Source organism: Helicoverpa armigera, chromosome 4, assembly GCF_030705265.1.
Source record: "Helicoverpa armigera isolate CAAS_96S chromosome 4, ASM3070526v1, whole genome shotgun sequence".
Taxonomy (NCBI): domain Eukaryota; kingdom Metazoa; phylum Arthropoda; class Insecta; order Lepidoptera; family Noctuidae; genus Helicoverpa; species Helicoverpa armigera.
In genome coordinates, this window is record NC_087123.1 from 7,101,417 (window position 1) to 7,114,297 (window position 12,881).

The 12,881-nt window shown below is 37.5% G+C and overlaps 2 protein-coding genes across 4 annotated transcripts in view; one reads left to right on the forward strand and one right to left on the reverse strand.

Moving 5' to 3' along the window:
* Positions 1–12,881, reverse strand: part of LOC110378997 (synapsin) — a gene marked incomplete at its 5' end in the record, with an annotated part of 58,473 nt that overhangs the window by 2,653 nt on the left and 42,939 nt on the right. The window contains 5 exons of the mRNA XM_049846896.2: positions 171–405; positions 576–743; positions 1,328–1,424; positions 1,649–1,761; positions 1,951–2,043. Of these exons, the coding sequence (XP_049702853.2) occupies positions 171–405; positions 576–743; positions 1,328–1,424; positions 1,649–1,761; positions 1,951–2,043 (706 nt within the window). The remainder of the gene's footprint in view (positions 1–170; positions 406–575; positions 744–1,327; positions 1,425–1,648; positions 1,762–1,950; positions 2,044–12,881) is intronic.
* LOC110378983 (tissue inhibitor of metalloproteinase) overlaps positions 10,979–12,881 on the forward strand; it is a 37,664-nt gene continuing 35,761 nt past the window's right edge. Inside the window, exon 1 of one of the 3 annotated variants that reach the window (XM_064034144.1) lies at positions 10,979–11,154. In XM_064034144.1, the coding sequence (XP_063890214.1) occupies positions 10,994–11,154 (161 nt within the window). In that variant the 5' untranslated portion in view covers positions 10,979–10,993. Of the gene's footprint in view, positions 11,311–12,881 lie in introns of all 3 variants that reach the window. The other 2 variants (XM_021338460.3, XM_021338459.3) reach the window with 2 other exon arrangements.

Consider the following 12,881-nt stretch of genomic DNA (forward strand, 5'->3'; position numbering starts at 1 on the left):
ATAGAATATGGTATTGGCAGTAGCAGCAATGAGCAACAGCATGAGCAATGCAGCTTGAGCTTCAACTAAACCATCAGCTGAGCAAATCTCTCGAAAGGATATTAAGAAAAGAAGTCTTCTTATCTACTAAAAATAATATCTAAAAGGATGATATTCACGTGGTCGGTTACCCTGGGAGTCGCGTCGCGTGAGAGGTGGCGGCGGTGGCTGGGACGGCTCCGCGGGTATCGGCGGCAGCGGGCGGTCAATGCTAGCAGCCGAGGCTAGCGGCGCGGGTGGTGGTACGCTCGGTGGCCCCGGCGCTCCCACCGGCGGCGCGCGCTCCTCAGTTGGCGATCCTGCTGCAGAGCTGCCCGATACTGAGCTCCGGGAAGTGGTCTTCGTTATACCGGGACGGCATACCGCCTGAAATGTAAAAAAAATATTTCGAGTCAGCCATATCATCGAGGTAAACGTAAACTGCTAGGAAACATTGTTTGTTCTCATACATTTGGTTTTACAGCTACAAGAGTGTTGATTTTCGGCATCAAACCATAGTTGGGAGAAGAAAGACACTGTGTTCATCGAGTGTTTACCTGCATACGCTGCAACACCAGTTCGGCAAGATGGCGGCGGTCCTCCTCCTGCGAGTCGCCCATGAAGGAGGTGGCAGAGTCGTTGAGTTCGATGATATGCTCGCGACCGTCCTTGCCGACCACCAACTCCAAGGCGCAAACTTCCAGACCGCCGAATATCTCGCTCACCTACAATCGATTTTTTTCGTGACAGTACATAGGGTAAAAAATATTAAAAAGGATTCTGATTTAGTTAACGTTTTATAAATTGACGCGACGATTTGAAGCGACTTTGTTTTATACTATGTAGTGATGTCAAAAACATCCAATTGTATTTACGTTGTCTAATAGCACCCGTAAAAACCTTTATGTCCTGTTTGATCAATGGATATAACACTGAGATGTAAATTATTTTTCCGTTCTTATACAAGTAACCTAACACCTGCCGTGTTTTTTAATTATTATGCATGATTATCATTGACCCCTAGATAAGCGTGACAGTTTGAAATATATTCAAATCGTGTGCTAATATTATGCGGTGTTTCTTGCTTAGCGATTTATGTTTAATAAATACCAATTAATCAACAAATGGTTGAACTAGGAATAAATAAAATATGTAGTTTCCGCGTGTGAATAAAAAAATATAAGAGCTTATCTACCTACCTACTTAAGTATATATTATATTGGTTTTTATGAACATCATTCTTTTTCACATCTCATTTATGCTATCCTTCGAAAGGTTAAATCGAAAAACTGATAAAAAAGATACGAACCTCGTCAATCCACATCTTGTATCTATCGTTCATGCCGATAGCTTCCAACATCGCAGATCCCTGATTGGTTTTCCAATTTCCCGATATAGATTTGCGCCTGAAAAATAATTGAGCTTTATTTATAGACGGTTGTTACAGACACAAAGTGTGATATCACACTTCACACGTAATACCATTCTTAAATCTACGTAATTGCGTGTTTGCCAACATTGAGAACGCCTGCAACATTTTGTTTGTAATCAGAATTGCGAGGTTCTTTGATGTTTCTTGTAGGCGCCAGACTATGGACGATTAAAAATAGGTAGTGCAATAAATACTCACATAAAAGCTTTGTAGTTAGTGCCGATTTTTTGTATATGGATGTCGTATTTTGCGTCGATGTAAGGCTCCACCGTGCAGTAGGTGCCTAACATAGCCACGACCCCGGCGATATCCTAGAATAAAAATAACATTAGGATTAACATTACATTACTACAACCACAACAACAATTTACTACTAAATTCAGTTACTCATTAAGTAAATATTTTCCCCTCATAATAAAATGTATGGTAAAACTGTGTCTTCGTGATAGGCATTGTAATACATCACGTCATTATTTAATTGGAAGAGTGATGACCGTTACCTGGAAGTCAGCCACGGAGTCAACTTTAACCTTGGCGACGCCGCTGTGTGCGTGCCCTATCTTGATCACCACCGGGAATTTTGGCGCCGTGACCTGCAACAATCATACGCAAACGTTACAACATTATCGTGATCACTGAGCACAAAGCTCGGCCTTACATAAGCTCGTCTGCTCTCCGAAAGACCGCGACGTGATTCCATTGTTTTAAAAATGCATATATTCTCGAGAAATAACATTCTTTTCTTGCAGCAATATACTCTTAAAGTACGAGATACAAATCTTAGAACATTCAAACAATCAATAAGTTAGCAACTATTATTTATATCAATTCCGTAGTTGGTAGATTACTCAACTAACGCGCAAATCTTGCAGGGATCGTTAATTTGATTTATGTCATGATTACTTTATGTTGACATGACTTATTATTCGATTTGGTTTGCATGAAGCACATTTCATGGCTAACGCTGTTATTTGGCAATTTCCCGAATTTACGAGAACCGAATTTAGGGAATTTCCGCGCTGCGCATTCTTGAAAACAAAGCGCTATTTATAAGGGCGTATTGTGTAAGTCATGAATGTAATTATAGGTTTGTTATGAGTAAATCATATGCAATGTGTGTGCGTTAGCGTTTCATAACCTTCAGTTAATTTTGTAGAACGATAACAATCTTAATAGCTTCGAAGCACGGAATGATCATCTACGTATTGTCACCGGTTAGATTATATCGTGACTGTTAACCCGGCTTCCACAGCTGTTGTTATCGTGAAAGCAAACGCTTTTCTGAAACTTGCGACCAAAGTCAGACGAAAAAAAAACAAAGTGTCCCCTGACGATAGTACTGGGAAATAAAATTCTTTTCGTAGATGAAGCGTCTTTTTTCGTTATAGTTTTGTTGTACCTAATAATATTTTCTATGAAACAATCGTCCAATATTATTTGAAGGATAAATTGAATTTGACCTATTGGATGGTAACTACATCATTAATGTGTGATAGACAGACTTTATGTCAACCCTAATTCACTGCACGTTTTCTTATATGTTGTTGGCTTTATTAGCTTTTGAAAATAATACTTTTGTTATTGTTACATTTGATACGTTATATAACAATAATGGATTGCGTAGTGATCGTGTATTAAATAGGTTGGGGAAATGGGCGTCTACGCAGGCTATTAATTTGTTTCCCTTATTGATCGCACGTTGGAGGGTAATGGTGCCTAGAAGGCATTACGGATAAGTTTTTGGAAAGCTACGAATTGTTTGAATAATACTATTGTTAGCTACCGCATTAAAGTATCGATATCGGTAGCCATTAATTAAATAGTGTTGTTAGATAAGCTAATTCTGATTTCATTGCGTTAAAAAAATAGTTTTGTCCGTAAGAGAGGAGAGAGTTTAATACTTGTGGTGAACATTTTGGAGCAAACGTCCTCTGCTATAAGTTTCGACGGAAAAAAAGAAAAATCCAATAACACTGATTTAGGTATGCAGGGAATTAATGCATAACTGTGGTTAATTGTAATAGCTATTATATTCCTATAATATACGTTATGCTTATTTCTTTTATTAAGGAAATAACGCAAATAACAGTTATTATTCAGTCTGAATAAATTAGATGTAATAACGCTGACCACCCTAGCAGTATAACTTGTAGTGGCAGATTGGAATAAATTGGCAAAGCTTCAATGCATAATTGTTTTCTATTTCCATACGATTTTGATTATAATAAATTGATTTTACGTATTATCGCTTTCATAATTGCCTGTTATAAGCGTTAAAACAGAAAATGTAAAGTTAAAATTACAAGAAAGTAAGTAATTTGATCTGCAAATGAAACGTAGGTTCGGCAATAGTTGCAATAATAACTGGTGACCAACTTGTGGTTTCTTACTTAACTGGAAATGGTATTTGTTACTGAGTATCGGCAAACCACGTATTATTGTAGAATTATGGTAACCTAACATTTGTCAGTTCAACTTCAACCTTACTTATAACTGAGATTTTATTACTACACGTTTCGATATTATGAAGGAGTTATGTTAATTTACGTATGGGTGCAACTGGGACTCACGTATGACTACGTAAAGTCAAAGGTCTGATATAAAGTCAGTCAAGTTCTCGAGTTGAAGAAAGTTGGCTTTGTATTTGGAACTCGGGAACTCCAGCAAAGTACAAGTAGAATAATCGTTCTCTAGCCATCTTATGGCCAACTACAGCGACAATTGATTAAATAATCGGCTGATTAAACGAGGTTTTTTTTTATTTTTGTTACTAATGGTTCTAGTTTTTAATTGTGTCGTTATAATTATGTATAGGTAGTTAATATTTGTTCAACTCAATATGGACTTTGTATTTTGACCCAGTCTTCAATTCAGCTGATCGCACATTTTAAAACTTTTTTTTTTTTTCTTAGCCCTTATTGTCCCACTGCTGGGCAAAGGCCTCCCCATTTTGTTTCCACACCTCTCGATCCTTAGAGTGCTCCCACCAGTTAGGGTTGTAGGCGTCCAGATCGTCACGCCACCTCTTCCGGGGCCTACCACGTCTGCGGTGGCCATCCTGTGGTATCCACTGAGCAACAATATTGGCCCACCTGTCTGGATGCATTCGGCTGACGTGCCCAGCCCAATCCCATTTTAATTTTGCTATTTTTTGGCCCACATCGAAGATTCCTGTTTTGGAGCGTATGACGGTATTGCGTACTCGGTCCATCCGCTTGATACCTAAAATACTACGCTCCATTGCTCTTTGGCAAACCTTGAGCTTGGACTTCTGACACTCTGTGAGAGACCAGGTTTGCGCACCGTAGGTTAGGACGGGCAAGATACACATTTTAAAACTAAAATACTAAAAACTATTTAAAAATATGCTATGATAGTCAGCAATTTATTTTCTTTACGAGGGGAATAATTACACGTGCAAGGTATTTTTAGACGCTTATAATAGTTTTGGAATGTGTACGTGTAGATCCTAATATTAAACTGTTAAGAAAGGTCTGCATTTCATCTCGGGATAGTATTAATGCGGTGTCAATCACAGTTAGTGCAGCGGGCGGATGGCGAGCGCCGATGGGCCGAGGCGTCGCCGTGGGCGGCTCGACATCAAGTGTTTGACTGTTCGCTGTTTGCTTCAACACACGCACTTCCTTCTCTGTATCGATGACGCACGCCTTCTTCATAAAGAATTCTTGTATAATACTATTTATGGACCGTCACCAACGTAGCCTCGTGACATTTACGCATAGTTTAGGGATTTAACGTTTTAATGGCATATCCGTTCGTTCTATTTGTGTCGGTCCCTTAGTCAGGCTATTGTGACTCTATGCAAATATGGTTAAGGAAACATGCGTAGTTTCTGATGAGTAATTCTTCTGAAAACTTATTTGTTAAATGATAGCTCAGATCTTTCTATGAACAATATTCTGTTGCAATATTGATAATACTAAGGAAGGTAATTGAATTCCTTGGCGCTACTGTTGAATGACATTCATTTAAGCGGCATCATTTTATCTGAAAGGTATCTGCTGATCAATCTAGCTGATAACAGTGGCGACTGTGGAAGCATTCAATTCAAATATCGGCATATGCTCGCTGACAATAGTTCTTAATGATCATAAACAGGCGAGAAATAATATCGCACAGTCCTCGATGGTGTATTTATTGTCCGCAAAGGACAAGACAATAATAATATTGTCATTTATCACTGTAATTGCCGCCTTTGAAGTTTGATGTTATCTTGCCGCCTTGTATGAATGCGATCATAAATCAGTTCTATGTGATCGGTGCTACATCAACGAAATTGAATGGCTGCCTCTGTCATCTGTACCTGTATTTCTGTAATAAATCCGGTATTGGTATCATCGAGATCAATCAGGCAGTACGTGCTTTAGAATGCAAACTGACTCGAAGACAATCGAAATTGTTTACGACCACGCCTTCAGCTTTTGTTCGAGCTAAATTAAACATATCTTAGCCGATGCCTCGAAGTCCACGTTTACTTAAACTGGAGGTAAACATTGTAATATTTAGTATAATGTTAGTCGGCAAAATACGCAATATTGATCTCTATATATGTTGTTGACCTCACTGAAGGTGAGAAATGTGCTCATCGACCGTATTACGTCGGAGATCATTATCACATCGGTGCAGCTTACATTTTCTAATGTAAGCATGTGTAATAAGTGTTAATAAGACAAAAAAATCGCGGCGCCAGTCTCTACTTTAAATTCAGAGCTTTTTATGTTCACCGTACTGTTATCCAGGATCTGAGCTCATAGCTAATAAGTACTAAGTGAGATCACGAATCTGTTTTGATCATTGTATAATCTGCCTGTTTTATATAGGTAAGGACCAGCTTGATATGCAGAATAATATATTTAGAATGCGGTAGCGTAATTTATTTTATTTTCGATATTTATCTTAATGTCCACTTTATTGTAGGAATAAAACTGCGGTTTCAATTGAGAGAGGTAGCAGTTAGCCCTTGCGACTTGTTGCCCAGTCATACCAACTTGACCTCGGTTTTACAGTGGCAACGGGTCATTGGAAATTAACTTCATAAGACCTAAATACTTTTTTTTTCGCAACAATGAAGCAATAATATATTTAATAATTGAGTATACTTACCTCCTTCATTAATATAAGGGAAATTAATCCACATGCCTAACACTTTTATTTAACTACATACACATGTATTGCAGTAAATTGTTTAAATTTTGTTACAACGTTGTATAAACACTACGCTTTTTAAACTACACGCACCTGATTGCTACCTGATAATGGCCATTGACCATTGTCTAAAGACTATAATAATCCTAAAATCCGCATTGTGTGATTTTACAAAGGAGGAACAAGTGTCATGTTTAATTAATAAACAAAGTACAATGTATTTGAGTAGGCATTAAGACTGTTAACACCCGCAACCAGAGTTTGTATTTCTTGAAGAATCGAATGGAAATTGCGCTCAATATTAAGTCAACAGGAAATTGTAATAGCAATAATTAATAGTACATAGTTCAATTAAAATAAGTATCTAAGACCCGCCTATTGCTGCATTATTTATGCATTACGCATTTTTATTAACTGGAAAATTGTGATAACAGTATAAAAGCCAGCTTAATAGTGTGCTGAGAAACCTTACGTTGGTTGCTGGAACTCGTAGGTACCTTCTTAGTATTTTATCTTTATATATTATCAAAGTGTTAAAATTACAGCGAGGCACTTTGATAATTACACCATCCATCGTGGGGTACCTACTAATGCCTGTTTAATTGAAGCATGTTCCTCGTTAGATAACACACCTACGGTATTCCCACAAAATTGAGCAATATATCCTACTTGGCAAAGTAAGTAGACGTATTTCAGACGTCAAATTACAAGCCTGTCTTTGAAATGAAGCAAATGAAGGCTACCCATGCGTTACATTTACGATTTCTGTCTCAGTTTACTGCGCAAAATTCTGGATTCACTTCAAAATGAGTATTTAACCTTGTCCTAGTATTTCTACGAAATAAACGCATCAAAAGTCTAAAATTGACATAATAGTCAATCGTAAAATATTGATGAGTCATAACATTCTGATATTGACGTGAAAGCTATTGGAACGGAAACGATTCAAATGGGAACGATTGAAGTACCAATGGTGACGGTAATCAACTTATATCCGAGATTAATAGGTTCCCGTCACCTGCCATGCGTCATCTAAGCCATAAAACTTGCTTTCACGTCAGCAAACTAAAATGCAAACAATAAACATGAATTAATCCCCAATGTACTGAAAATGAAAACACAATTTCCCAAGAGTAATAAAGTCCCAAATTGTGTGTGCATTACGAGAACGAAAATCATTGCCAATTTTCGTCTAGGTACAAATTTTCTTGTGTGACCTTCATGTTTCACGTGTTTTTTCATGCATTGTGCTACAATTAATTGCTTGGAAAGTTAATAACACAAAGCCAGTTTTATTATTTTGCAAATTTTAGAATTAGCATGTTTATGAAAGATTTGTCTTCCTGAAAATTATTTTGGAAGAGCCTAAGCTGCCTCTTCCTCACTTGAGTCCTTTTGTTTCTAACGCAGGAGGATGCAATAAGGTACACAAGGAGTAGGAAACATTGCGGCAACTTGTCTCGACCTACATTGATAAGAGATAGCTCGTGTCTACAAACAAGCGTAGTACACGCATCGAGAATTATTGAGCCCTTTGATAAATTGCACGTAATTAGCTCGTTAAGTGTTGCAAGGCGTAAGTAGGAAATTGTTACCTAAGACGTAGCGATGAGTTTCGGAACAATATTTGAAAAATAAGTAGAGAACAATTAAAATTCCGGTTTTTTTACTTAGAAATGTGTATTTTCTGTTTTATACGATGGTATTATTCCATTGCACGCGCAACTGTTTGACGATGCCCGCATTCAGGTTTTTTTTTAGAAAACGTTCTCAGTATAATTTTACGAACTTTGTATAATAATTTTAAAAAATGTATCTTGGTGATGCTAACGTGTTCGCAGTCGAGAAAGGTTAACATAAATATGCAGGATGGATCACTGCGCCCTTTTTATGTAACTGTGACGGGATGCCGATGACTTGATTCCCTACCTGACCTTATCTCACAAAATCTTTCGTCTGATTTGAATTTAAATGATCGTGAAAGGTCTTCGACGTAACTTACTTGTCTTTTATACTGTATGCAACACAATTTATTATTCATACAAGTGTCACAAATATTCACGATTAAATTCAGATTACAGTTTGACATTACTATGGATCCCAATTTTTATCATGGTAAATTATATTCTCGTAGAAGATTGTTTATTTTATGCAATGCTGGTTAAAGGGTAAAATATGTTCGGATAACGTAAAATAGGATCATGGTCCTTACTTCGGAAAGTAAGTTAATTTGGTAGGTCACTCGCGACTGTCATTTGAATATCTTTGGCAATCGTTACAGGCAGTCAAAAGCCAGAAAGTCTGACAACGAAGGAGGAATTAAGTTACACATGTAACAGAAAGCCAGATGGACAAGCTCTCGATGTAAAACACTGAAACTCAGCTGCAAGCGGTTAGTCTGAAAGTCAAACGCAACAAAAGTGGGTAAAAACCCAGGCAGACGATGACGCAGTAGATTGCAAATCCTGTAAACATAGAGTCTGTTTGAGTGTTGCATGCTTGAACTATAATAATCGCCCGACCTATGACAATACTGTCCTACATAGGAACCTACATGTAATATTATAAAGACGAACCTTACTAGATGCACCCATACGCATATCTACGTATGTTTGCAAACAAAACGCTAGAACGCTGTTAGGTTTACAAACAGAAGTCATATCCGAGCATTGTCCGCAGACCACGTAAGATCGGTTCTCGATTATAATTGACGTTCCTCTATTTCCACGTTTTCCGGGAAAAGAAACAATTGCCAATTTCTGTTGTTGTTTCATCTCCAGATGTTTATACCACGTAATGAAACGCGGTAAGACGTGAAAGTGTCAATGTTTTGTCCGATTTGGCACCACAAACTTCCGTTCGTCAGCATTTGTGTCACAGTAAGACTGTGCGCATACTGAAGACTAAACAGTCGGCCGACTGTCGACGGCTTTGATTTTTTTTTTACGATAGTTTTGATTCCAATCATAGTTATCAGTCGGTCTTAAACTAGCTAAGTACCAGATCTTTATAATGTGCATACTTCCATTCCTCTTCATGAAGTCATAATGATTTATGACCCGAAACAAGCTATCGGCCGACTGAAAGTTTGCAGTGTGCATGTGCCGTAAAGGATATGGAATGCATTCCTCTGCCAAAGATGTTACTAGTAATATAGAATATGCTGTCATCACATTATACATATTTCAGCGCTACATTTTGCTTGACACGTTTTTTTTTAGTTTTTTACCTAATTAAAGTAGACTAAATTGTCTAAATTAAAACAAACTTTGATGGTGGGATTTATTTAAATGCATTCGTTTGGATTTATTCGTTTTAATTTGAAATTCAGTTTTCTTTTTGCTACGTTTTGCAACACAAGCAAGCACCCAACATAAGGTTTAGCAAGAACACCATTTACCTATAGCACACTAATAAAATGTCCAAAAAACGCCTACGCTTCGCACCTCCCAGTGGGGTAAGAGCCCTAAATTAACCGCACTCTTAACTACATTATAAATATTATTAAGTATGGTCAAAGAAAGGACAGCGGAATAAATCTTTATTAGAGATGACTCAATTCATGCTAAAACCACCTGTCGCCCCTTATATGGCCATACTTATAAATTACTTTAACTGTTAAAATAATGGCTATCTCTATACTTTATTTATTGATTCTATGTATTACAATAATACCATTTCAATATGACACAATCTTCACGCCCATTCCATTTATTACGTCCAGACAGCTATGGTTTACTAAACAACTTAATTTCACGTTAATAGCGTTAATTCCACATCTTGTGAGAATATTACGCTTATCGAATGCTTCTCAAATAGAGGTCTAACATATAAGGGAGGTTCACCAACTGAATAAGGAAAATATGGACGGAGTAAATGGAACAACTTTCTATAGGCAATTTTTTAATTAAGCTGGTTCCCTTCCTACTCCACCCAAACTTATTAGTACAATCATTTAGTCCGTTTTCTCTACGGCCGAGAACATTTACCTCCATTACGATGAAATACTATGCAGATACAGAGAGAATTAATGTGATGCTTTCCCACACTTCCAGCAAATCCGGGCTCAAACCGCCAAGCCAGTATTCCTTAGAAGTATTTCAAGAATTTTGCGTTTCCAAGTAATCATTTTCACACGTGGCTCGGTGGAGACAAATATTTACAACTTACAATGACGACTATAACACAAACGTGGTACTTGGATGGTATGTTGGCACACACAGAGAGCTGAACGATACATGAAGCTGCCGAGGCAGATCGGAGCTCGAGCCCATATTGTTTACATTACTCGCATAGCGTGGTGATGTCACGCGAAACCTAATTCTGATGAATCATGAGCTTTTTACAGGCGATGCACCGATAAGCGCGTTACCGTGCATGTGTGATATCACGACGTGCCGGCCGACATCGCCGGACCCACGTGTTGGTGAAGTTATTGATGGCCTCAGTGGGCGCATTATAACTAGTCCGACTCAACGCAGCGTTCAGTTACTGATTGTCCGTTACGGGGAGCGCGTGTCGCCTGCGATTCCGAACCGGTGCGCGAGAGCATACACGACACATTCATATTTATCAACACTCACCAATTTGTTTGATCATCTATTTGACAAGGACCAGTGTGTCTTTGGCAGTGCATGTGCTTCCTCATTGGATGAATTAACCTGATCAGCTGAATCGAAAACCCTCGAGTGCAGGTGCATTTGTTTACATATTTACTATTGCTGATTTGTTTTTGCTTTCTTCAAGGAAAATTGTGTTGTATTGTTTTATTACAAACGTTTGTCTCAAGGTGAAGATGCAATATTATTAGGTCAATTGTTTTCCATATAATTATTGTAACACAAACTCTAAGTCTTATTTAAATCAAATGCGATACGAGCACCTAATTATATACCTTCAGATAATCGCTGTATGTGTTATGATGCAATGATGAACTTTATATTTAGTTGTATATAAATATGCATAATGCTCTTTACTTCGTGTACGTTAGCAAGCAGTTTATAATATAACGTCCGTGACGAAAATCGCTACGAGAGTCAAAATTTGTACCATTATGCAAAATCGGACATATTATGATTGTTTAATGCGTCGTATTTTTCCGAAACCGTTGCACAATTGAAAGTAATGTTTACTTTTAAAATATGCGGCACTAACAAACAATCCGTTTCTAATTACACAATTAAACTCATGTGCGCTTGAGAGTTGGCACCGATTTAAGTCTGCAACCTATCATAAATTCATGAGTTAGGTAGTTCATGAAATAAATTAAATATTTACTATAAAACATGTTCGGACATAAGTTTATGTCGCAACTTACATTAAACGTCAGCTGTTTTTTGCGCTTAACAAATGTTTGTTGTTTGTTCAATGTTTGTTTACATTCGTTGTTCATATCCGAAATTATTTATGACGTCAAATTTATTCCGAATTGTCATTCAATAAATTATGATTAATCGTTCATAATCTAATTAAGAATGTAACCTTATCAACGTGTAAAATATTTGCTCAGTTGTACCTATTTAGTGAATGTTACTTGTAAAGTACGTGATCCATTTTGTAAACATCGTTAGCGTTTGGTTAGCGTCCTCGACTTACTGCTGAGCACAGGTTACTAGACATATGTTTAGAAATACTATTTAATACAAACAGGTGATATTCTCGGAATCTGTGTTACGTGATACTATGCGCAATTGATCTAAATACTGCGTTTTATCAATTTCTACTAGGTACTTAGGTACTCACCTGACGCATAGGAAAACCTCCAGAGTTTTAGGAATTGTAAATATTCTAACGTAATTTCGTTAAAATAGATCTGCTTTATTTTGTTAAAGATGTTTAATTCCGTAACAAAATATGTATAAATCTTACTTTTAACTCGCGCTGTATAGAATCAGAAGAAAAACAATTTGTACACAACAACTTTAGCACCGTCATTAGCGGATCGGCAGGAATATTAACCACCCATGGAGAGAACCGTGAATAGCAAAAACGTAATATTGACATTGATACCATATTAGCATAAGTTACAATAATCGTGAGAAACCGGAGTTCTATTTATATCGCTATTAAGTATAGCGTTCAATTGCAACAATAAGTGTGTCGGGTGCAGAACCCAGGGTGATGTAGTGCCGCCGAAGCAGCGCAGAAGGAAGTGTGTCGTTAGCGACCGTATTGCCAGGACCCACTCCGCTCTATTGATTAATTCAAATGATTTTATTGCATAATGGCCATTTGGAGCAAATTGCTTGACTAGGCGTTTAGATCA